This window comes from Carya illinoinensis, chromosome 3, assembly GCF_018687715.1.
Source record: "Carya illinoinensis cultivar Pawnee chromosome 3, C.illinoinensisPawnee_v1, whole genome shotgun sequence".
In the NCBI taxonomy this organism is placed as follows: Eukaryota; Viridiplantae; Streptophyta; class Magnoliopsida; order Fagales; family Juglandaceae; genus Carya; species Carya illinoinensis.
This window is the reverse complement of record NC_056754.1, coordinates 2,072,643-2,097,480: the sequence shown is the minus strand read 5'-3', so window position 1 is coordinate 2,097,480 and position 24,838 is coordinate 2,072,643. Positions and strand designations below refer to the sequence as shown.

The window sequence follows — 24,838 nt, the reverse complement described above, 5'->3', positions numbered from 1 at the left end:
TGTATTACGTTAAGAAAAATTCTGATACTTAGTTTGACTTTCGTTATCCGCTGCGTGTTTCTCTGTACACATCTGTTGCCTTGCACACACTCGGCACCCGTCGATGGGTTGGTGACCCGGGTTGTCACCATCCGGACGTCTCAATTTCCCCGTATTCGGGCGTGGAGATTTTGGGAGCGTCACACTGGACACCCCCAAATATATATATATATATAATACTCAATAAAATTATCAACAATCTTTTGAATAGTACAATCAGAATTTTCAAATAACAAGAGATTTTTATTCTTTCAAATTCCCCATAAAAGTTGAGGAAATGCTGAACTATAAAATTAGTTTCCTACATTAGTATCCTTAACAAAGCCTGAGACGCTAAATTTTCCTGCAAGAACTGAAAAATGGAAGGGCATTGAAATTTCCATACTTGCCACGAATGTAAGCATCCCCAAATAACATGATTACAATTTTCATCTTGCATTTTACATCTTAGATCGATCACAAGTCGCCACAGGTAGAATACCTCTTTGCAACAAATTCAGTTTGGAGGGTAAACTATTAGTACATGCTCTCCATGCAAAATTCTTCACTTTATTTGATAACTTTAAGTTCCATAGCCTTCGCTTAAAATCATAATGGACTTGTGCATAGGAACATTAAGCTCTATTCTTTGTAGACATCAAATTAGAAACGAAGTGGTACCCTGACTTCACCATGTACACCACCTTTATTCCCATTCCATAACAATTGATCATCATTTCTCAAATTTATAGGAATCTTCAAAATCTGGGCAGCAACGTATGGAGGAAAAACATTATGGATTAGGACCTCATTCCATGTAGAAGAATCCTTCTTAAACAATGCACTAACAATGGAACTTTCTTGTAAGGTTGAATTAGCATCTAGAAAATAAGAAGAAGACTTTGTTGTGAGCCATTTGTCAAGCTAAATATTAATAGAATCACCTGGTCCTATTTTTCAAATATAGAATGGACGGTTGCAAATTTGCCTTTAGAAAAGTAGAGTGAGAAAAATACGCTGTCTTAAAAATTCAAAAAATAATGTTTGAGAATCAACATTCTTCTGTTTCCGAAGGTTTTTTTTTTTTTTTTTTTGAAAAAAAAAAAAATACAATTTCTGAAGATTTGTATGCAAAAGCAGATCTGGACAAAACGTGGATCCAACGACCGGGAAAATACGTTGCAGGGATACTTGTGAAACGAAAGCGTTCAACCAAAGATCAACGACATCAACGACAACCACACACGCACACTCTCCTGTCTCTCCCTCCCTCTGTTTTCGGCAGCGAAATCTCAGACGGAAAGCTGAAGTCAAGGAGAAAAAGACGACGAAGAAGAAGCGCATTGAAGTTCGTTTATTAGATTTCGTATTGGAAGCCATTCCCTTTCTCATCCGCGTCATCTTCTTCTTCTCCTTTCCCGATTCTCGTAAAGAGGACAAAGTAAAGGAGGAGAAGGCTTGTATTTAATTTCTCATTGCCCTTGGACCAGACATTCTCGGACCCACTCATCTTATCTCTCCGTCCATCTGTGTCGTCTTTTTGGGCTGGCGGGGTTGGTGTCCATTGCAGAGAAACGGAGAAAAGAAGAGGATCGCCTTCTTCTAGATTTGTCCTACGTACATTTGGTATGACTTTTCTTAATTATTCAGGTCGTCCCTCGTTCACTTTTCTGAGTTTTGCTCCAGCATTTCTAATTTCTAAGTTTCATATGTAATGCCGTCAATACTTTTATTCTGTGTGAATTTCTTTATTTTCTTTTTTAGTTTTTGTGATGTTCGTGGTCCAATTCTTTATTGTGATCCTAACAGTTTTGTCTTTGAGTTTTCAAATATATCTTTTTTAATCATAGCCTGTAGACGTATCTGTCAATGATCGTTATTTTGTTTTTTTGTTTTCCGTTTTTTCCCTAACTTGTTGCATTCCCAGAACACCCTGTTTCTTATTGCATTGCAACTTGTAAAAATTTAATGTTTTGCTGCCTGTCTGTTTTCTTTCGAGTTTAAATATACTTTTCCTTCTTCTAATTGTTGTCTATGATTTCTTTCAACCTCGTCCGCGTTCTAAAAAAGCCTTTCATTTTTCACTATTTTCGTTCTCATGCTGTCAATTTTCTATTTTTTGTTTTCTTGCATGCTCTTGATGTGGACAAACTTCCGGTCTTTCTCTATTTGTGTATATAGATTTGCCATCGTTTTTATTATACCACAATGGATGTGGCCCCTTCGCCGCATTTTCTCCGTTTCTTGATTTTTAAATAAGAAAGTAGAACCAGCAGTTTCTTCATTTAAACTGAATATGAGGGGACCTCTCAAGAATGAAGTATGAACTGAAAAAAGAAGAAGAAGAAGAAGAAGACGATTAAAGGACAGCTCGAACAACTCTCTCTCTCTCTCTCTCTAAAACAAACACAGAGTGGAATATTTGAAGGAAAAGTGGTGAATGCTTTCTGGGTAACATATCATTCATTTCGTTTTTTTCCCTCAACGTTTGGTTCTCTTTCTCAACTTTTTTCCCCTTTTCGTTTCTGGGCTGTTTTTCGTTTTTGAACTTTAGTAATGTTATTTTTTAGTTTCAGATCTGCAATCATTTTATAAATGCCCCCTGTAATCGCCTTCATTTGTCTGAATTCTTCTCTGAATCGCCAATATTTTTCACATCATCATCTCTATCTATCACAAGACCCTGATGGATTTTTACTGAAGCTTGTTGGTTGATCCGACTTGGGAAGATTTTTCTCTTCCGACTAAGTGTTCACAAGGTCGTGAATTTTAGTGTACAGTGTACTAACTGTGTTTTCTAGGAATACACTTTCAGGTGGTTCCCTTGCATTCATTTGTTACTTAGAGCGATTTATATTCTAAAACTCCTCAAAAGAAGTTATGTCCTAAGCTATAATGTTCAATATATGGTACTAGTTAACTGCTGAAATATTGTCTTTACTGGATTACGAGTAGATGGTTTTAACTATGCATTTTGTCAATGCAAACTGTCTTTTTAACATTTTGGTTAATTCTTTCTGATATACCGAGTTTTCGATCATTTATTTTTGTAGGAACATCGGGCTTCTTGCAAGTTTTTCCGGGAAATATTTGACACTTATTCTGAGTAGGGAACACGAGGCTTCTTCCAGGAATACTATCATTATAATATTATAATGGGTGCTTGTGTATCAACATCCTCTAGAAGCATACCATCACAGAAAAAACACCAAAAATGCCATGGAAAGATTTCTAATTCAATCCCTAAATTCTCCAAGAAAAGGAATAGTTATGCAGGAAATCGGGTAAGAGATTATGCTGTTAGTAAGTTTGTTCACATGGACTTTGAGAATGGTGCGACAACTACTTGCAGAAGATCTGAGGTTTCCAATTCTACATTCCATCTCACCCAGCTGCAATGGCACCACAGTCAGTATGATGCAAATGGTGTGTCCTTTTATTCTATTGCCTCCATATTGGATGTCATTAAACCTCTTCAAAACCCTTTATCTTTTGGTGGCTACACATAATTGTTTTCCTGTTCCTCGTTTGAGATTTCTTGTTCTATTTCCATATTGGATGCTCATTAAACCTCTTCCAAACCCTTTGTCTTTTCATGGCTACACAGAATTGTTTCCTGCTCCTAGTTTGAGGATATTCCTCCTCTTTCTTACTTCTTTTTAGATGTTTCTCCTCTATACTTCCTGTGTACTCGGCTACTACTCTTTTTAACTTTTAATAAAACTTCCACTTATGAGGAAAAAGAATATTTTAAAAAAAGGTCATGGAATATAGAGAGAGATGATGTATTATTTAAAGAAAGGAGTCCATACCTCAATTTTATCATCATGCATTTCACACTTCAATCTTATTGATTTTTTTTTTCTTTCTTTTTTATTGCTGAGTTTTAGATTATGTATTTAGGATGTCTCAAAATTCAAATGTGATTGCTTATAGTAGGTTGTTGCCTATACAACATGCTTACTTCAATCACGGCACAGACAATAGCATGAAACCGTTTTTCTAATTGTCATATATTTTTTTTCCATTTTGGATTATGAGTATGTGGCATTATGTTTTGCACGGGTTATTGATTGAGTGTCTCATGCTATTCTTAAGAAGGTCATATTTTTGGTACTTTTCAGCAAGAATTCATTTTTAAATTTTCATGCCTTGTACCTTCCATGAACCTAAAAAAATTATACTTTGTTTCTATTCTTTTATAGTATTACAATTTTTATGTGCTGTAGCCCTATGATGTAAGGAAAAGGTCCAATGACTTATGCTTGTCACGGTTTATATGTGTATGCATCCTGTTATTTAATCTTCCCAGTAATTGTTTTGCTTTCCCACTGATGTCAATGTTTTAATGCCATTTATTTCAGTTTCTGCTGCTGTTTTATACCAATATATAAAAACAATGTGCTTGGTTTATAAGTAATATGACTTTATAAGTAATGTGATTTTAACATGACTTTATAAGTAATGTTGTTTGCAGTAATCTGCCAAGAGGATGCTTGGTTTGACTCGGTTAGTATTCTGGAGTCTGATTCAGATGATGACTTCAGTAGCGTAAATGGAGGTAAGGAACATAACCAGTGTGCTACTGAGTTTTTGGACAGCATGATATGGGACAACTTTTGTTATGTTTAGTATATGTTCAACAGACATATTGCTAGGACAGTGTTGTGTTCTCTTGCCCCATGTGTTCTGCATCAATGGGATTGTCAGAACCTTGGGGCCAACAAATCAACTGCTTTTGATCTCCTAGATTTTCATTTTTGTGCAATTCTTGGTGGTTTAGTAAATTTTTTACTTGGCTATCTTGACAATGGTACAGAACTGACAATTTTGCTCCCCAGCTATATAATTTCTATTTCTTATGAAGTATATGGAGTGCACAATTGTCTGTGATTTGGCTAATTTATCATTTTTTATCTTTTTAGAAGCCACAGATGGATTTCCCTCTGTAAGCAATGCAATTGGGAACATATCTAGCGGCCAAGTGCTTCAGTTTGAAAGATCAGCATGCTTTACGGATAGTAGGTGTAAGTACGAAGAGTACCACGAAAGCTATCTCAAAATCAATGGAGGCAAATCAGAGAAATTCCGTAGCCAGGGTTATGAGCTTTCTTGCTCAGGGAAGGCTGATGAAGTTTGCAGCAAGAGGAAGAAAATGTTGGATAATTCTTATGGAAGCTTCAAAGGTCTTCAAGAGGATAGACGTGATTCTGAAGAGAAAATTCAAGGGTTGCCTCAGTTGGTTTCTTCTATGAGTTTCAATGACAAGATTCTAAACCCACCAAGTACAGGTCGACTGTCTCAGCGGAAGCACTCAGCCGTTTTCAGGCTTTCTTTCAAGAGAAGATCCTGTGATGGAGGAGAAACCATAGAACATTGTATGTGTCAAAATAGTTCAATTAAGCATTAATGAAGCAATATGCAATCTACTATTTCTAAGGCACGGCCTCACTTTATGCCTTTCAATTTGAGTAACGGTCCTTTGGCATATTTTATGATAGGTTACAATTCTGCTTGAAGGTTTAGTTTGGTTGAGATATATAAGATTATATTTCGTAGTTAGCATTTTTTTTTCCTTCTAATTACAAACTGAATTATAAAATTCCATCTTACAATTTCATCCACATTATGAATGGGAATCTTGCTGTTGTTCTCTGACTCATGCTTCATGCTAAAGTAATGCATAACATAAGAATTTTGTAGCGTTATATGCAAAATTTTCTTATATATATGCAGGTCAATCAAAAAGATACATGTATCGTCCCAGAGCGGGACATACAATTCCATGTTGTGCAGGGGAGAAGCCAACCCCAGGATGCTGGTCTGAGATTCCCCCCTCAACCTTCAAACTCCGTGGTGAAAGCTATTTTAAGTATGCTCTTGGGTTTATCTAACCAATGTTAACTGCATTTGTAACATTTGGGACAAGTAGTTATATTTGTATGTCTTTGTGTTTCCTCAATGGGTATATAATTTTTTTTATTATCATCATCTGTGCAGAGATAAGCGGAAGTCACCCTCTCCAAATTACAGTCCATATACTCCAATAGGTGTTGATTTATTTGTCTGCCCGAAAAAGATACACCACATTGCCCAATACCTTGAGCTTCCTAATGTGAAAACAGATGGCGAAGTGCCTCCACTTCTTATTGTAAATATCCAGGTACCTTTTTTTCCTTTCTAACTCGGTGAATTCGATTTTCTTTCGTCAATTTGTATTGATGGTGGGTTGTGAACTTGTGAGGCTGTTGATTCCAACAGTGTATGCAGAGAGAAAAGAACAGTTGGACAGTATATGGTGGGACTGAACAATTTCTCATGCTGTATTTAATTATCTCACCGTGCACCTTGTGACAGATGCCTACATATCCTGCTGCAATGTTCCTTGGTGATAGCGATGGGGAAGGGATGAGTCTTGTGCTATACTTCAAAGTATCTGAGAGTTTTAATAAAGACATCTCTTCTCAATTTCAGGATAGCATCAAGGTATTCATTTTGAATTCTAATTTGCTGCATGGACCGGCACTTTGTTTTGTTTTATTGTTTTAATGGGCTCATACTGCTTCTAAGCAAGAGACTGAAGACGTGAATTCTTTAGTCTGTATCTTTTCAGCTCATCTTATTTATGGCTATGATTTTAAATTATTTTTTTAGTTTGTTGTCTCCATTTCTTCTGAATCGGTAGGTTCCACTACCTTCCCTCTTTGCGCTTTGCCTCTGAACCTGTGCACTCAAGTAGCCTTCATTAGGTTGGCAATTTTTCTTCCATGCATACACTCCTGGTAACAAATGGGGCATCTTACCTGAATATCTTCCTATGTGTTATCTGTAAATGCCTTTGCTTCTGAATCATTCCTGCTCTTCTATCTGTTTATGGATACCATATTCTAAGTGGGAGTTGCCTGCCCTCTCTGTCCTGGCCGGCAAAGTATGCCTTCCTTTCTTGGTTTTATAATATAATAAGCTGATGCTAGAGATTTCACACTCACTGACTGGGTTATATAAATTAAACTAGACAGCTGCTCTTAATAGATGTTATCTCTAATTTTGCATTCGTTTGAGTTCTTGGTGTTTCTCTACATATTGAGATCATCAGAATGCTCGCATGTTGCTATTCTATCAAGGTTTTTGTAACAGAACATAGTCTTTCAACCTTTGCGGTTTTGTTTGTACAACAAATCAGTTTGAGCTTTTCTGTTTATGTTAACAGAAAATGGTGCAAGATGAGATGGAGAAGATTAAAGGTTTTACAAAAGACTCCACTGTTCCTTTCAGAGAAAGGCTGAAGATCATGGCTGGTGTAGTTAATCCTGAGGATCTTCACCTGAGTTCGGCTGAAAGGAAGCTTATACATGCGTATAATGAAAAACCAGTCCTTTCCCGCCCTCAGCACAATTTTTTCAGGGTAATGAACGAACTTTATTCACTCCAACATTCCCATTGCAGCACTTGATTTATATTAAAATGGTCATGCTATGTAAAATTTCATTTAGGATAAATCTTATTACATGCTAAGGTCAGTACTGCAAATTGAAGTAGAGGAGGCCTAATACGATATATAGTTTTGTTGAACTGCGGACTCTCCATTGGGGATAAATTACTGCCGCGTGAAATCATGGACTTCTGTCAGCTAATGCTAGGCATTTTTGTTAGTAGTTCTTTCAAACTATGAATTTCACTAGATCTTTGACTCCACCTTAATTCTGCGTTAAACTTTAATGTTAACCATATTCAAGCATTGCTGGGCTCCAATAAAATTTGATGCTAGAAGTCTTGTTACTCAACATTACTTATTGCCTGTAGAATAAATTTTGGTCCTAACACTGCCTATTTTGGCTCGGCTACAGGGTTCTAACTACTTTGAAATTGATCTGGATATTCATCGCTTCAGCTACATATCAAGGAAGGGACTTGAAGCATTCCGAGAGCGCTTGAAAAATGGAACACTTGATTTAGGTTTAACAATCCAGGTAATTCAATAATCTCATTACATAGCCCAATGTTGGGAATACTAGGTTAATTTTGTTTGGTGTCATTTCACAAGGAAAAGAACCGTATTCATGATCTGATGACAACGAATTTTTTGTTGAAACTCAACATTTGATGTCGTTGCTTAATCTCAATTTTACTTTTAACGTGTGGTGGAATACCATGTACAGTCATGTGGAGCTAATCTGTGTTACTATTCTCTGATACCTTGCATGCTTTACGACCCTGTTTTAAGTTGTAATGCAGCTCAACATGATCATGCATGAAGTATCCCCCTGCAGATATTTTTCAAGTTTTGCCTCTATGGTTCTACATTTTGATGGATTTTCCTGATCTTCTAGTTATTTTGAATTAGTGAAATTTGACATTAGAAATGAGTTAAACCAGCATTTTACTTACTCTAGTTATTTACTCAAGCTTTGAACTCATTCTAAACTTGCTAAGCTCTTGACATCACTTTTAACAGGCACAAAAACCGGAAGAACTGCCAGAGCAAGTGCTGTGCTGTTTGAGACTAAACAAGATAGATTTCATTGATCAGGGTCAAATACCTACACTAGTGACCCAATGACTTGTATGAATGCTGAAATGGAGGGTTCGGCGTATTAATTTGATGGACAGGACACATATGTAGTTGGGGATCATCGGGATATCCATTTTGTGCGCACCCCCCTGCATATGCCAACCTTCTATGAAAGGAAACGAAAATCCAAAATGACAAAGTGTCTGTGTTTAGAATCAATAATCATGCTAATATCAGCATGTTTGTGCAACCGTGTATATGTTATATATCGTGTTGCCATGACTCTGAGCCTTGGCTTGTCTCGGAAACAAAACCCATTTAGGACAGGGATTTGACATTGGATCACATATACTTGTACACTTTGTCTCATAAAAATGTAGCATTTTTACATTTTTAAACCTTGTCTGTCAAAAATTATTATGGACCCCTAAATACTGTCACTAATATTGGAAATGGTGGCTAAAGATTATTTTCACCAAATTCTATACATTCCCATGATGAATCTTGATCAAAATACATATAAAATGTGCTGCAATAATGACTCAGCTCAATACATTTAAATTTCTATATATTCAGATGTTTAGAAATAACTATTATTGCTAAGCTTTTTTTCTTTCTCGGTTTGGTAAAATAAATGGGAAATAACAGCAGCTTTCTTAAATAGATAAGTCTTGTCTAGGTTTTTTGCAAAAAAGTTAATCCTATTTAAAAAGATTTTTTTTTTTTTTAAAGTTAATCCTATTAAAAAAGAATAATTTTTTTTTTTTACACTTTTCTTAATGGAGTCTTTTTTCATATATAAAAAGATTGGGTGGAGCTTATTTATTTGAACCTTGTATAAATTTTTACTGTTTAAAAAAATATATATATTTCCAATTCGGACAAAAAACATAAAAGGGTACTTTGATCGCAACTTTGAAAGACCGCTCTATCTTTTTGCGGAACAAATCAAATTGCTTATTTTACTATTATTTATGTCCCATTTAATTTATGAGTTTTGCTATATACAATTACAGTCACGTACTAATCTGTATATCAATACTGATTCATTCATATTTAAAATTTAAATTAATATTATTTTTAATAAAATCTACTTTTTAACCAATAACATCATATTAATGTATAAATTAATAAATAATTATACTTACAACTATATTTTTTCTTAATTTATTAGGCAATGCTAAAAATTATGTTATTATCCAATAAATCTTGATCAAAGTGTCATGAGACACCGTCGTATTAATTAGTGTTGGGACCGACTGTCACCAATGTGGATCGGTCGTCAGAGTCTGAAATTGGCCGAAACCGACAGAAAACCGATTAGTCGGTAGTATAAATTTAATAAAACCAACGCCGATGGGCTCGTTTCGGATTTAAACCAAACCTAAATTACTCAACCGGTAGATAATATTATATATATATATTATGTAACATGACGTCGTTTTTAATCTACCGTTTACAAAATAAAATTAAAGTGAAACGACAGTGTTTGGTTTAATACACCCAACCACGTCGTTTAATTCCCTCAAATAGTTGCTATTTGTTTCGGCATTTTCAGTTGTTAGGATTGGCGCAGATGCCATTGTTTGTTAAAAACAAAACGAAAACTGAGGGTTCAAATTGGGCGTTTGAACATTGAAGCATAAGCAAAACATGCATTCCTACATCGTCAAGGCACGTGTTGTTCCTGTTTTTCTTTTGGCATAGAATGGAAACACTGTTTATTGATACAAGGGTTATGAGCACATCATTTGGGTTTGAAACTGAAGCAAGGTAGCACCGTGTCAGCAAGATTTAGCCATTTGAGCTTGTAAGAGGTGTGTGTTGGAAGCACTGATGGAGGGCTCACCCATGGAGATGACTCCAGCATTCGCTTGGATGTCCACAACACAAGCATTGTCATCTCTGAACCCTAGAAACCTTCCATCATCAATCTGTAAAAGCAAGTTAAAATCAAGTATTTATTGATGCAATTGGGAAAAAAAAAAAAAAAAAAGCACAATTATATACACATCTCGTAGCGACTCTCGGTGTTGCTACCTTAGAACATGCTTGATGTGCACAAATTTAGGTATCTCTAGCAAAGTCTCTACTCGATATGGTAGAGTCTAACAGAAGACAAAGACTAAGGCTATCTTGATTAACTGATGTTAAACGGTAAAAGTGGAAGTTAATTTGCCATTACCTCTTTCGAACCTTGATCTGCGATCTGCTTGCCGTATATGACTTTCATTCTTTTGCAGAAGTTCGTCAAATTTACTTGGTTGGGATAACAATGGTCCTGAGAATTCAATATGCTTGCCTCTGCTTTTATAACCCTATTACATCGTTAGAAGAGTAACTAGTTTCAGCCCAACACTGGTAGAAAATTAAAATAGGATGAACGAGTTCTACACAAATTTGAAACGTATCTTGCCCTTTTTTTTTTTTTTTTTTTTAAGCAATAGCAAATTAAAGATCGGTTTCCAACTTTAAAACCAACCCAAAGAACTGGTGTTAGTTAAGTTCACAGATTTTGCTTTATGGAATTGGAGCCTTACCACATTGTTTGTCAAAGCACCTGTTTCTTCCTTTCCTCTAAATGTCATCAATACATCAGGAGAATGTAATGCATCAGATGCTTCAGAAAAATCTGGTCTATCAAGTTGGTGTTGCTGCTTCTTCATTTCATGCTTGGCAGTCTCGATCGAATTGATAAGAACCCTGCTCAAGAGATCATTCTCTCTTTTGGTTATGTAAGATGATTTTGCAAAGGATGGATCTAACGCACTAATTTTGCTTTTTGATCCATCTGATATTGTGGATGCGGCATCCTCCTTTTTCCTTTTTGCCCATGCAAAGCCGCTTGATGCTGAGACTTCTGTTGGGCCTGAAAATGTACTGTCTCCTTGAGATGCATCCATCACTTGGGATGTCTCTGACTGTGTATCAAATGATGGCTTTAGTCGTGCTCGACGCACAAAACCGTCTTTTCCTTTAGGAGTATGTGCATAAATGTCATTATTTCTATCCGCAAGTTGAGTAGAATCTTGCATTTTCTGTATCAAGGACAAACAACATGTTAGAAGTACTTTTATTCAGTTAACCACCACTCACCACACACACATAACACACATAAAGAGACCTCTTTTGGAGCTAATTTACTGATACGGCTTGTTTCTTGCAAAGTTTTACGGGGTCTTCTAGGCTTTCTTGATGCTGCAGGCTCTCGCACTTTAGCACCAGACTTTTTCCTGTAAGTACAATGGCTACTCAGAAACTTATGCTGTAAACATCAAACATTTACTTGGAAGGTAGCCACATCGCACGTATCCAACTATCCAGATTGACATAATAGCATGGCTCATAGACTCAAACCCTGATTTCATCTAGCAACTTAGGCCTCTTTGATTTTGCAAGTACTCAATCATGATAAGTTCACTAGATTATAAAGACGGGATTTCCATTTTTGTTCCATAATCAAGGACCAAGTCTTTTTTTAGAAAAAAAAATTAATTAATTAGTTGTAGCATTACGATTGCATTGCATATATAAATAAGGACTAAATACTGAACAGGACCCCATAAACTAGTTCTAATGACATATAAGATAAGACTTAACTTAGTTTCAAGCAGCTCCAAGAATTTGACTAAAAAAAGCGAAAGCAATTCAAATCAAAGCTGCATGAGCAGTAGACATAATTAAGTTTGTTTTTTTTTTTTAAAAAATACCTTCTTCCATCCTCACGATTTTTAGCATCAATTTCCTTGCTTGGGGGATACTTTGGTAAGCTTGATGGGTCACATGCAAAAGGCTGTGTGTTGAAATACTGAAAAATAGAAGAATGGAATACACATCAAATCAGACAGTCCAAGCTAAAAAAACAGTTGAGGTTTTATTGGCAATAACCACTTTCCACCATATGATATATGAGAATTCTCGGGAACTAGTTAATTTATAGGTGTATTAAGGAAATACTGTGTACAAACAACTACCAAAAGCTAACGCAAGAGACCACATAAATAGCAATGCCCTAAAATGGGTTAAAATTGCAATCATCGAACTTCACTTAGAAGAACCTTACAGAGACTACTTTTGGTAAAAGTCACCTCAGACATAAGGGCAGAGGACGCAGTCCCACGCTTTTGAGGTTCTATGGAAAGTAGAGTTTCAATGAGCTTCACAGCAGTTGTTGGAAAATCTTTACACTTCTCCCCAATTGAACTTTCATAATTATGCAGAGGTTTAAACATAGCTGCATGAGGAAGTTCAGACTTCTTCCAAAAATCATCAGGTGGAGAACCACAAAGCTTGAAAATTTTGTGTAATTGCTCAACCTGCAGATTGGAGAGGAACGCTCGTCAAAGGAACTGCTATATAAAAAAATGTTTTAACATAAGCCAATCAACAAGTTAACTAAATGCAATTCTCAAGTTCTCTTTATTCCTTTGTGATGCTAAAAAGCCAGTCTCAAGGTTTATCTCTAAGTCAAGAAATATATATATAGTTCACTGCAAGATCAATGAAAATAGATCAGAAAATATTACCATGTGTATACAAGCAATGAGGCATCTCAAAATTTTGAATACCATAGTGATAATGGGGTATAGAATGGAAAAGTTTCACGTGTTACAGGGAGTTTTTTGTTTACTTCAAAACTCTTCTATATATGTGTACAAGGAATTTTAAATTAGTCATTACAAATATTCAAGAGGACCAAGTCTGATACAAAGTGAAAATGGAGAAGACACCACACATCTAATACTCTTCATCAAACTCCCATTAGACTCTTGCCATGAGCTATTAGATTATTGAAAACAGCTATGAATTGTGTGGATATGGAAACAAATTCATTTCACTAGTGTTATTACCTCAGTTCTCCCTTTAAGGATAGGCTTTCCAATAAGAAGTTCTGCAAATACACAGCCCACACTCCATAGATCCACTGATACTCCATAATTCGTCGACCCCATCAAAAGTTCAGGAGGACGATACCATAAAGTAACCACACGACTGGTAAGTGGTTGCCTATTCTTTGGGCTAATGATATTTGCAAGTCCAAAATCCCCCAGTTTCAGAATTCCTTCGTTGTTTACCAAGATATTGGATGCTTTAATGTCTCGATGCATTATACCTCGTAGGTGGCAGTGCTCAATTCCACATAATAGCTGTGTCATATAACACTTGACCTACAGAGAAGTCAACCTAAACTTATTTAAATCCTGGAGGAAAAAAGTGAAGAAGACAGACAAAAACACAACTTTTTATAGCTTTTGCATTGCACAACAAACCTGCGCTTCACTAAATTTGACATCAGGGCTGGATATCAATCCTGACAGATCATGTTCCATGTACTCAAATACGAGGTATATGCTACTTGATAACCGAGAGGTAATAAGCCCCTCCAACTTTACGATATTTGGATGGTCCAGCCTGCGGAGGATCATTATTTCTCGAGCCATAAACCTTATGCTCTCTGGCTGAAAATTGTCAACTCGAACCTTCTTGAGGGCAACCATTCTCCCAGTTTCAACTTCACGTGCTCGAAATACACTGCTGTATGTGCCTTGTCCAATCTATACAAATGGAAGGAAGATGAAAAAAACTTTTATAAAAAATGGAAGCCAGGAATTTAGTAATATATGGCCACGAAAACACCTAGTACAACAACATAAGAAAAATATTAAAGAGTGAAACAATCAAAAGGAAATGCATTGAGCCAGATAGGCAATAAATTTGAAAACAGAATACTCCTGGAAAGATTTTAAGCCTAGATATAGTTGTCGGATATCTGCACCTTGAACCAGATAGGCAGAGGTTCCTTCCATCCAGAAACTAATATCCAGTATTTCAACTCGGCAAACAAGGCTTCTGGCTCAAGGTTCACATTCAGGAAATATTCCAAGTCCATTTAAGGTTCTTATTGTTTAAAAAGGAGGATCCTATTGAGCCAGTTATTTGAGGCTCATCCCAAGGTAATGCTCATGACAAATTCCTTAAGTTCTTTGTTTCTTTTCTAGTTCCTGACTTGTAACTAGGTTTCAGCATATGTATAATAATTCCTGTGTACTTGGACTTTGTCTTTTTACTTGTCTTAGTAAAATTGTGTACTTGGACTTTGCCTTTTTACTTGTCTTAATAAAATTTTCTTATTCATAAAAACAAAAAATCTTTAAATTCTTTCTACATAAGAGTCGAAGGATGTGCCATGAAACTTTTCCTAAGCTAAGTGATCGAATATCAATTAGACCCTTTCATTGCACCTTACAGAAATTTGGTCTTCTATAAAGCTCACCTTACTGCAGTCCAACCATAGAGTCTATACTGCCTCAAAAATCGCCATGGGGTGATCCTTTCTTGGCATCCATCCAAGAAGTATGCCATATGGGACCAACTCGACGAACTATTTCTTAAATTATCTACTTTCAAGTTTCAACTTTTTGCTCTGTATTAGCTGCATCAAAACGTTTGTAGGGGACGGGTCCCCTGCCGTTTGCAACTGTTATTCATTTTTATATAATATTTTCTTTGGAGATGGGTTTCTCTCTCCTTTCAGTCCACTATGTTAGAAATTAGGACAGCGCGCGGTACGTGTAGTTGACATTAATAATGAATATTTTATTTTATTATCTTTAGAACTATCTCGATATTCTATTTTACGTATCCAAATGGATCGCATGATCAATCAATCAATTCAAATGTGCTTTGGTTCAAGCATGAGGTATCATCTCTCCAAATGATCCATCCCCAAACGGCCTTCCTATCCGTTTCCCATAACCTTCAGCTTGTACCAGTCCACCGTCCACATCTTCTCAAAGTGAGAAGGCCCTGTCAGGAATCTGTGTCTCTTGGTTTCGCTAAAAATGCTTGTTGAAATGGAATGCAAGATATACGACAGAAATTTCTAGCGTACAGCTGTTTCTTCTATGTGATCTGATAGTATTCATATACGCATTACCATCTTTCTCCCTTTCTCTTCAAACACATACCAACCCGCACACTTGCCCCAGGAGAACCACTCTTGAAAACCTTATTTTTGTTATTGGCAACTCTTGAAAACCTTATGTTATCATGGTACGCGGCATTGTATTTCTTTCTCGTCATATAACAATATAAGGCAGCAAATGGATAAAATGAACACGTGAGGTGCCTAACAGGCTACCCGTTCTTCCCCGTATGTTCAGTAGATACTACTTTCAACTCTCAGATCAAGGTCTGACACGAACAAACAAGAAGTATGAATTGGACACCAGCGTATAAAAAAAATTAACCTAGAAAGAGGATGTTGAAGTTTGTAAACGAATGAAGAAACAAAATGACTATGCTTACCTTCTCCAATTTCTCAAAAGAATCTGCTCTGAGAGGGACCCAACCATTGATGGCATCGCCAGCGACAGAGCTGAGCCAGGTGGGCCACCCGGCGGCGGTTTGTTCTGCCTGAACGTACCTTTGGGAGAACCCGATCTTGAAGCTGAACGAGCCTTTGGATTTAGAATGCAAATGGGAATGGGAGAGAGAATGGGAATGAGAGCTCTCCTTCCTGGACTTCTTGAGGTCACGGCCACGATCCGGGGACCTCTCCTCCTTCGTACTTTTACCATCGTGAATACTATCCAAATCGAACTTTCCGGATCTGTTCTTCTTCAACAAGTGTGGCTCCAGAATAATAGCGGAGCCATTGTTGTTGTCAGCCGGGTGGACGAAAACAGAGGACGAAGCAGCCCGCGCCGCATGCTTGGAGCTAAAGCAACCCATTCAGCATGGATCGAGCGGGAGAATTCCAGATGTCACTCACATACATTTATGAATGAGACTGCATCGTCTCTGTGTGTATGTCTCTATCTGTATTCTTCCCTCCCCTCCTGGCTGTCAGAGAGAAATGGGGCTGCTCGCTTAAACCCCCGAAAGACAGCCCAATCCTAAACTTCGCTTTGCTGTTGGTGTTTTAGGCTGATCTTATCGTTTCTTTTCTGGGTCTCCGCGAGATCTGCGGGAGGATTGGAGGATTGGGTGGTCTTCCTGGGACAAACGGTCCGAAAGCCAAGGAAGAGAGAGAGAGAGTCGTAGGTCCGAATTGGCACATATTTTCCTTGGGGAGTATGGATGGGATGTATGTATGGGTGTGTGTTTCTTTCGTGGCTTTGCAAAAGAAGGAAAAAGGTGAAATGTAACCGTTTGGAAGCTCTGTCATTGTTTTCCGTTGGTTGCTTGCTTTTGTTTGCACAGAGAAAGAGAGAGAGGCCTACACTACAGGGTGAGTGTGGCAGTCACAACCCTAACTGCCCTACAGCTCCACTGCAACCTCTTGTGTTGTGGATCAGGCTTTCGTACAACCATGTTTATTTATATTTTTTTATGGTTTCTATACTAAAATAATTTGAACAAATTTAGTTATATGTTTTAATTTTAAATCGTAAACAGACGAGATAAAATAAAAAATAAAAAATAAATAAAATAAATTATAATTATAATATTATTTTTATTTTTAAATTCAAAAAAATTAAATTATTTATTATATTTTATGTAAAAATTTATAATAATTAAATAAAATGGTACGTAAAAACAAACGAATCCTTAATATTTTACTTCTCGTGATTTCAACCTGTTATTTTGCACGTACTGATAATTTCTGACTCAAAATATTTTGTGAACATATTATTACTCTTTTGATAACCTTCCAATAATTTTATTAAATATGTTAACGTGGACTGTTGCATGAAAGAAAAAGAATTTCATAAACTTTCAAGTAGGATAAAAATTAAAGAGAAATACTTTTTACAGTCGGAAAATGCAGTTGGCGTGCAGTCGTGAAGAAAAAAGTGAATTAATACGGGACCTACATAAAAAAAAAAAAATATTTTTATAACTTTTTTTTATTCATATAGGTCCCCTGAATATAAAATAATTTTTTTATAATTTTTTTTATTCATTCCGTACAGCCGACTGCACACCGACTACATTTGCCGACTATATGTAACAAAACCCTTATATATTAAAAATATGAAAACTAAAAATATTATATAAATATAGACGAGAAATGAAAATATTGACTTGCATTTTTAATATATATAACATGTTTTCTGGATCATGACAATTTATTTGAATGTGCTGGGACGGTTTGGAATGGAATCCAAAACCAGCTACGTTCCCCTCCCCTCCCCTCCCTACTGTTTGTTCAACTGAAAAGTAAGGCTACGACCACGCATCAACTAATGAAAATTTCATCTTTTGTAAGAACAAAAATAACAAAGCAAAAGCAAAAGCAAAAGTGAAAATCTCTGAAGGAATCCATAAACAGTGAAAATTCATGTTCATTGACTCTGTTCAAAGATCCATAAGTAACCATTGGGTCCTCCCCAACATAACATATATTCAACATCTACCTTTTTTTTTTTTTTTGCCAATCGATGATTTCAATAATAATTAATTAAAAAAACAATCTCAAGTGTGTAGCACAACAGAACTTCATGTGGGGTTTTATCGGTGCCTAAACTCATCCCTGAACTTATTACACACAGTGAACAACAGAACTTCACGCGTGCAGATGCAACAAATGGTACCATATGCACTAAAAAATGTGACATTAAATCTACAATACCAAATTACATAACAGATCAGAGTTGCGAAACTGCTAGGAAGATTGGCTGCCTTACATAAATAAATCACTATGGTTCTTTGCTTGGACCTCAAATTACCTGTGAGAAGAATTAAACAAGACCAATAACAGCCAGGGAACTTAAAGCTACAACCATATGTAACTTCAAGTTATCTCCTATTTTAGGTGTCAACAAAATCACATGGGAGATCAAATCTGAATTTCAATTACAAAAGCAAGCGGAGTATAAACAGGACGTGTAGTCAGCCAATTACACAGGAAGTAACATTGTTAGTCCACTGGAATCAACCGCTGACCTGATGGTTGCAATAGAGATTTTGGCAGAGCACTTTACACAGTGATTTGCTCTTCTTTTAGCCGTAGAGGCACTGGTCTTTGGTCATTATTTCCAAAACCTATATCTTTGAGCAGTGAATGTTTCTCAGACACCACCTTCTGCTGTGCAATTCTATTGGCTGTGTTGTGGCTGTTGTTTCTAGCTGCCGGGATATCGTGATTGTGCTTCCCCTCATATGTAGTTACAACAGCTTTGGGATCGGTTGAAGCTCTCTCAACATGTTTACGGACGTTGCATCCAGAATTAGTGCATTTGTAATAGCTCCTGTTACAGATTGCGGGGCATCAAAATGATTCTCACAAAAGATAAACATCAATACCAAGATCAAAATTATTAGCACCAAAGCTGTCAGAACCAAGAATTTATTTTTATTAAAGATAGAACTTTTTGTCTATATTTTTTAATAATTTTTTTTTCTTATAAATTTTTTTTTTATTAAAATATAGAGACAAAAAAAGTTCATTGAAGTCACCACTAATAATGTAATCACCATAGATAGGGTGGTAAAACAATATCTCAAAATGAGAAATTAACATTGGCTTATCATAATCGTCTCAGCAAGAAAATGGGGTTAAACCAATAATGTGACATACAAAACCAGACAGAAATTGACGTGTATCTCAGACATGATAGCATTTAAAAAATTGAGCCACAAATTAATGCAACAATGAAAAAGCATCTAGATTCTATATTGACTCATATAGCGATTTATGGTGTACGTTTTATCAAGTATTTAAGACACAAATCATAATGATTAAGAGAATTTTTCTACAAATAAATTGAAGGTTATATCTCATACCCCACGTAAATGCTCATCTCATGACCAAACACCTACATGTGGGGGGATGAAATTTCGTATTGGGTAACTAAGAGATAATAAACAGTGAGCCAGATTTGTGTCACCATAGTTAGGATATCGAGTGGATACAGCACAGAAAATGTGTAAAAAGGCAAAAGCACATAAAGAAACAATATTCAAAGGTGCAAATTCTTTGATAAGTACAAATACCTTTTTTTATTTGTCCTGGATTTCCAACTTTCTAGGAAAAATCTAAGTTCACAAGTGAAGTATTAGAGTAACACTTGTGTCAAAGTCATATAGGTTGGCCTAAACCAATAATTTTTTGTAGCCAAAGTTTTAGCATAGCAATGTTGGCCAAAGTCGATGCAACTATGTTGCTTGATTAATGCAGTTTTCACAATGTCAACTCAGAATGATAATTAGCGCAATATTCTAAGAATCCACTTGCACCATGCAGTCATCGGAACAAAACACAAATGAATAGAAATGTAGACGATGTTATCACCTTGGATGAGGATTGCCTTTTACCACCTTCTGGCCATACTTGCGCCACCTGTAGCCATCATCTAAAAGATCAACTTCACTTCTTGTTTGCACAATGATTTTAGATTCTGTGACAGTCTTGTGTGGGAAAGGTATCTCAGATGTGCCAGCATCTGTGACCCTGCATGCCAAGGCAATGATTATTCAACATTAAAGAAAAAAAGACAGAAACCAAAACATAGTTAACAGGATGATAAGGTACAGTACTAGATTGGGAACATGCCTTCTCTTTGGATTTGGCTCGGTAAGATCCCCCTCTTCTCTTGTTTCTGCATCACCTTCCTCCTCACTGTCACTTGATGCAGGTAACTGAAGGGGTCCTGCTTGAGTAGATTCCCAATCACTCTGAGGAACTGAATGAGCTGGTACCACTTCACTTGCTGGGTTCCAATTTCCAGCTTGACCTTGAAAATCCAGATTTGGTTTAGCCTGAGAATTCATATTTCCATTTACATCACCACCTTCTCTTGCACGCCTATTGGGTAGAGGCAGCTCATGATTATGCTGGCCTTTGTAGATAATTTCAGTTATTTGGCCATTAGGAGAACGCTCAACAATTTTTTTGACAGGGCAATTCAGATGTGTACATTTGTAATAGCTTCGTGGATATTCACTGCCCTTGACCTGCTTCTGCCCATATTTACGCCAGTTGTAGCCATCATCAGCAGGCTTATCAATGGCACTGGAAGGGGGTTGGTATTTCCTATCAGAATGAGAGGCCTCTGACGATTCCATCATTGAACTTCTGGGGTCCACTGTGGATGGTGCCATGTGTTGTTGTGAAGCTTCATTTAGAGTAAAGGATGGATTGTGTGTCAGTGACTCTGTAGGAGCTGCCACTGAAGAAGGTTGATATTCAGCTAGTGTTTGGGATTGGGCAAATGCGGCTTGAGCTGTAACCTGTGCCAAGGCCTGCTGATGGGACATTCCAAAGGGGCTCTGCATGGTTTTGAGGAACAATAATATGATAATTGGTACAAAAAGGCCACTGCCTTCAAGAAAATTAATAAGTATTGTTACACTAAACAATAAGGTGGCAAGCAGATGCAGAACACATGCTGCGATGGTGGGCATATTGCCAATATTTTATCCACTGGGATGGTTCAGGCAATTATTTCGTTCTCAACTGCAAGATTTCCTAGATGCAACTAAATCCATCCACAGAGGTCTCACTTCTCAACAAAAAAATCCAACTTGTCTAGAAGAAAATAGGGGCCAAAGGAAACTTCCGTTTTTCAACAATCCAACAACGCATAGGTAGCCATTAAACTACTTCATTTACATTAGTAATAGTTCCTTAAGTTTAATTTGACATTTCAGATGGCCATGACATGAAAATTTGTTCTCAATGGATGACTGTAAGCACCACAAGCTGAACCAAACCTTGATTAAAGAAACTGAGGAAATCAAGTCCAAGATTCTGGAAACCTATATGCTTGTTTGGTTCCAGGCCTGATATCTTGGATTTTTTTTATTTTTTTTTCTTGATAAGTAATAAGAGAATTTTATTCATACGAATGAAGTAGGCAGATATCTTGGATTTTACATGTAGGAATAAATGAGATAATCTAAGGGCCTTTTGTTTGCCACACAGAACTTGAATTTATCGATGTTCTAACATCGTCAGTAAGCAAGATTTATCCAAACCCCATCCCATCCCTTCACCACCAGCGTGTCAAACTTAAATTCCCTCTAGGAGTACATATATCAATAAACTGCATTACATATAATACAGTTCTTGAACTGACAAACTCAAATAAGAGACAACATCCACAGCCACCCGCATCTTATCCTTAGCTCTCAGCCTCGACACAATACTCTAAACAAAACAAGCATCATGCAGCTCCTTAAAACTCACTTTCCTAGTTTCAGAAACCATCAAATTAATACCAAATTAAAGAATATACGGGACAAACCCAAGAATTATTCAGAAGAATAGGTTCTAAGTACCAGTGGCGAAAAGAACCCTGGCGAGTTAAGCAAGCCAGAGGGGCTCAACCCAGGTGGAATTGTGAACATTGGCGACCGCGCAACCACCAAATTCATTGGCCTACTCTGCTTAAACCCAGAAGGCGTATCGGTACCAGGTTCCTTGGCCGAATTACCAGCGGAATTGTCGGTATAGAAGCTGGGCCTGGCGAGCGGAGAGGCCATGGCTCCGGCGAGGAGCTGAGAGAAGGAACGGCACTCAGCGTCCGGATAGTTATCGGAGAAGAAGTTGGAGACCAGAGTCATGGGACCGGGGCTGGCTCCTGGACCACCGGTGAAGAAGGTCTCAAAGGATGGACGTTGTGGGAGCGTTATTGTAGGACGTAGTGGTGCTAGCGCTGAAGAGACAGTTGCAGAAACTTCCTGCTTCGCCATATTCCCTCCACCCTCCCTCTCTATGTTGTGCGCGTATCAAATTCTACTCCTAACTCTCCGTTTCTATCTCTCTCTCTCTCTCTCTGCAAATCTCAAACCGACTCTAACTCGCTCTGTGCAATAATCTCTCAGCGTTAAATTCTCTCTAAGCAATCTCTTTCTCTCTCTCTCGATACATGACAACTACTTTGGTTTTTCTTTGTTGCGAGCTGATGAGAAATGGGCTAATCACTTTCCCAAATGATAGAAAGAAGAGAAAATGGGGGTAATGATGCTCGTTTTTGTTATCTTCAAATTTCGTTTTCATTCCCTTCATAAGTCTCGAGACTAGAAGCCGACATCGACCATTTTCTTTCTTTCTTTATTTCTTTTTCAGTTGCCCATTAAAAAACAAATAAAGAACAAATTTTAGTCAGTTTTAACGTTGTCTTTGAAGCTATACTTTTATTTTTACTATTATTATTATTTTCGCTTTTTATTATTTTCTTTTATATTTTAGCTTTAATATATGTATAAATTACCTCTAAATTGCGTCCGGATGACATGTGAGCATACGTGGACTATCTTTATTTTGACTTTGTTGCCCATCGTGACCGTCACTTTGACGAAATGGACAAACGTTTCCCATCTCAAACACGTGCTTCCCTCCTTGTCTCGAGTCTCAAAAGTTTATATTCTCTCCTTTTTTATTATTTCAATTTTGCAAATCGTTAATTTCAACCAATTTGAAACGTCTGAGGGATCTATGGTTATTCTTTTTTCTCCTCTTTTGTATGTCAACAAAAGTATATTAGTTGAATCGTGAATGTGATCATCTCGATTTTTAGTCTTTGTTTAGATAGTAAGATAAGATGATATGATCTATAAATAATAATAAAATAATTTAAATTAATATATTTTATCAAATTTTGAAAAATAAATAAAAATTGAATAAAAATATAATAAAGTTAAAATATTGTTATAATATTATTTTTATTTTAAAATTTTGAAAAAGTTCAATTTTTTTTATATTTTATTTAGAAGTTTGAAAAAATTATAGTAATTAAAAAATAATTAGATGAAAAAATTAAAAAATTTAAAATTAAAAGTGCTTGTCATGTTTGTGGTATTTGAATATTGAGATGGGATCGGATGAAAGGCTTTTGCTACCTAAACCAGATCTTAGTGTAAGTTTTGAATACCTATACTCTACATGAAAAATTCTATATTCTTAAGCTAATATGTAAAACATACTTAATAAGTGCTTGTAGTCCACATTATTTATTTATATTTTAAAATTTGAATCTTATAAAATAAATATTATCATTTAAATTGTGTAAATTGTATGTACACTAACTTGATAAGAAAATAACTCTACTCTTCATATTTTATAGGCATGTCGATATCTTTTTTAATTTTATTGAGTTAAGAGATAGATCAATATATATATATATATATAATTGGATAGTTTCTTATAGTACATGTTGTTCAAAGTCTTAAACAATCACCCATAAAATATTTAACACCTTTACTATTTTACCATGCTTTTCAAGTGGTTTTGTAATGGGACTTGGTTCCTTTTCTTGTGAAGGATTTTAATGGGTCATGTTCTTTCTCGTGATTGCTCTCTTACTTTGTGAGTGCTGGTGCTTCAAATCATCATCATCTTAATACTTAATAGTAGTAAATGAACAAATAAACTCCAACTGTTTGCAAAAGTATTAATCACATATTTTTATTTAGAAGCAATATTTTTATTTTGCAAGCATGATAGTGTATTCACAATATTGACATGTTACAATAAAAATATATATATATATATATATATAAGATTTTGATATTAAAAATTTAATATCATTATATTAACGACGTACACACTAACCTGTAAATATAAAGTATTAAAAGATTATTTATTAAACTGTTAGAATGCGTTCCTAATCTTTTACAATAAGATTATTTTCTTTTAAATCTAAATATTCCTAAAAGGTGTTTTTATATTATACTTTTCAAATCCAAATTTTATAAATTAAATTTAGGATGATTATATTTGAAAAAAATTAAAGAAGAAAAAAATGAAATATTAAAGCCACAAGGATTGGAAATAATAAGAAGTTGTTTGGATATTGAAATAAGATGAGATGAAATGAAATGAGATTGTTTGTAAATAGTAGTAAGATTGTTAAATTAAGATGAGATAAGATGATATGATTTTTGAAAGTTTTGTGTATTTAAAGTGAGAAGTCAGATGAGATAGTTTTAACTTTATAGAGATTTGATAAATGTGAATTTTATTTATAAATAAGTAATAGTAATTTATAAATCACCTACCTAAATTTAATTTTTTATAATATACTTGATAATAATATTATAACATAATAATATTTTTATTAAATTAAAATATTTTTATAAATAAAATATTAAATAAAAATATTTTTTCTTAAGAAAAATATTAAATAATTAAGAGGATATTTATAAAATATTTGTTATAAAAATATTGTGTTTAAAAAATATATATATATTTTTATATTTGACTGACAAAACCGTGGGCGGAGTCAGGGGCTTGGGATAAACGTACCGTGGGAGGCCAACCAAAAAGCTTTCTATTAAATTAAAAAAAAAAAAAAAAAGGCATTGAATGTTTGTCGTTACGTAAAAATAATTTCAAAACAATTTTCAAATCTAATATTA

At 35.7% G+C, this 24,838-nt stretch overlaps 3 protein-coding genes across 5 annotated transcripts; 1 reads left to right on the top strand and 2 right to left on the bottom strand.

Moving 5' to 3' along the window:
* The first annotated feature begins 1,157 nt into the window (after positions 1-1,157).
* Positions 1,158-9,017, top strand: LOC122302416. 3 transcript variants are annotated; one of them, XM_043113666.1, is made up of 11 exons: positions 1,158-1,644; positions 2,200-2,469; positions 3,072-3,444; positions 4,496-4,579; positions 4,944-5,396; positions 5,755-5,890; positions 6,019-6,181; positions 6,376-6,504; positions 7,229-7,423; positions 7,866-7,988; positions 8,474-9,017. In XM_043113666.1, exons 3-11 carry the CDS (start codon positions 3,174-3,176, stop codon positions 8,576-8,578), a joined length of 1,659 nt encoding a protein of 552 aa, XP_042969600.1. In that variant the 5' UTR covers positions 1,158-1,644; positions 2,200-2,469; positions 3,072-3,173; the 3' UTR covers positions 8,579-9,017. The 3 variants fall into 3 exon arrangements, with proteins under 3 accessions (XP_042969600.1, XP_042969599.1, XP_042969601.1); XM_043113665.1 differs by lacking the exon at positions 2,200-2,469; XM_043113667.1 differs by lacking the exon at positions 2,200-2,469 and having other exon boundaries at positions 1,158-1,668.
* A 1,121-nt stretch (positions 9,018-10,138) lies between these two features.
* Positions 10,139-16,855, bottom strand: LOC122302415 (protein IMPAIRED IN BABA-INDUCED STERILITY 1-like). Its single transcript, XM_043113664.1, has 9 exons — positions 15,839-16,855; positions 13,801-14,085; positions 13,381-13,698; positions 12,619-12,846; positions 12,241-12,338; positions 11,655-11,763; positions 11,071-11,568; positions 10,716-10,848; positions 10,139-10,464 (listed from the first exon to the last, which is right to left on the bottom strand). Exons 1-9 carry the CDS (start codon positions 16,262-16,264, stop codon positions 10,460-10,462), a joined length of 2,100 nt encoding a protein of 699 aa, XP_042969598.1. The 5' UTR covers positions 16,265-16,855; the 3' UTR covers positions 10,139-10,459.
* A 1,185-nt stretch (positions 16,856-18,040) lies between these two features.
* LOC122302417 (probable WRKY transcription factor 3) lies at positions 18,041-22,488 on the bottom strand. The gene is made up of 4 exons (XM_043113668.1): positions 21,758-22,488; positions 20,031-20,746; positions 19,770-19,928; positions 18,041-18,726 (listed from the first exon to the last, which is right to left on the bottom strand). Exons 1-4 carry the CDS (start codon positions 22,169-22,171, stop codon positions 18,456-18,458), a joined length of 1,560 nt encoding a protein of 519 aa, XP_042969602.1. The 5' UTR covers positions 22,172-22,488; the 3' UTR covers positions 18,041-18,455.
* Between the last annotated feature and the right edge of the window lie 2,350 nt (positions 22,489-24,838).

Coding starts and splice junctions, on each gene's coding strand:
- LOC122302416 (XM_043113665.1), top strand. CDS start 3,174: ATGGGTGCTTGTGTATCAACATCCTCTAGAAGCATACCATCACAGAAA. Junction 5,397..5,754: donor AGGAGAAACCATAGAACATT/GTATGTGTCAAA, acceptor ATATATATGCAG/GTCAATCAAAAAGATACATG. Junction 6,182..6,375: donor TTCTTATTGTAAATATCCAG/GTACCTTTTTTT, acceptor ACCTTGTGACAG/ATGCCTACATATCCTGCTGC.
- LOC122302415 (XM_043113664.1), bottom strand. CDS start 16,264: ATGGGTTGCTTTAGCTCCAAGCATGCGGCGCGGGCTGCTTCGTCCTCT. Junction 12,847..13,380: donor TCCTTAAAGGGAGAACTGAG/GTAATAACACTA, acceptor TCCAATCTGCAG/GTTGAGCAATTACACAAAAT. Junction 12,339..12,618: donor CCTCTGCCCTTATGTCTGAG/GTGACTTTTACC, acceptor TCTATTTTTCAG/TATTTCAACACACAGCCTTT.
- LOC122302417 (XM_043113668.1), bottom strand. CDS start 22,171: ATGGCGAAGCAGGAAGTTTCTGCAACTGTCTCTTCAGCGCTAGCACCA. Junction 20,747..21,757: donor CAGGGTTCTTTTCGCCACTG/GTACTTAGAACC, acceptor AAAACCATGCAG/AGCCCCTTTGGAATGTCCCA. Junction 18,727..19,769: donor AAAGGCAATCCTCATCCAAG/GTGATAACATCG, acceptor AATCTGTAACAG/GAGCTATTACAAATGCACTA.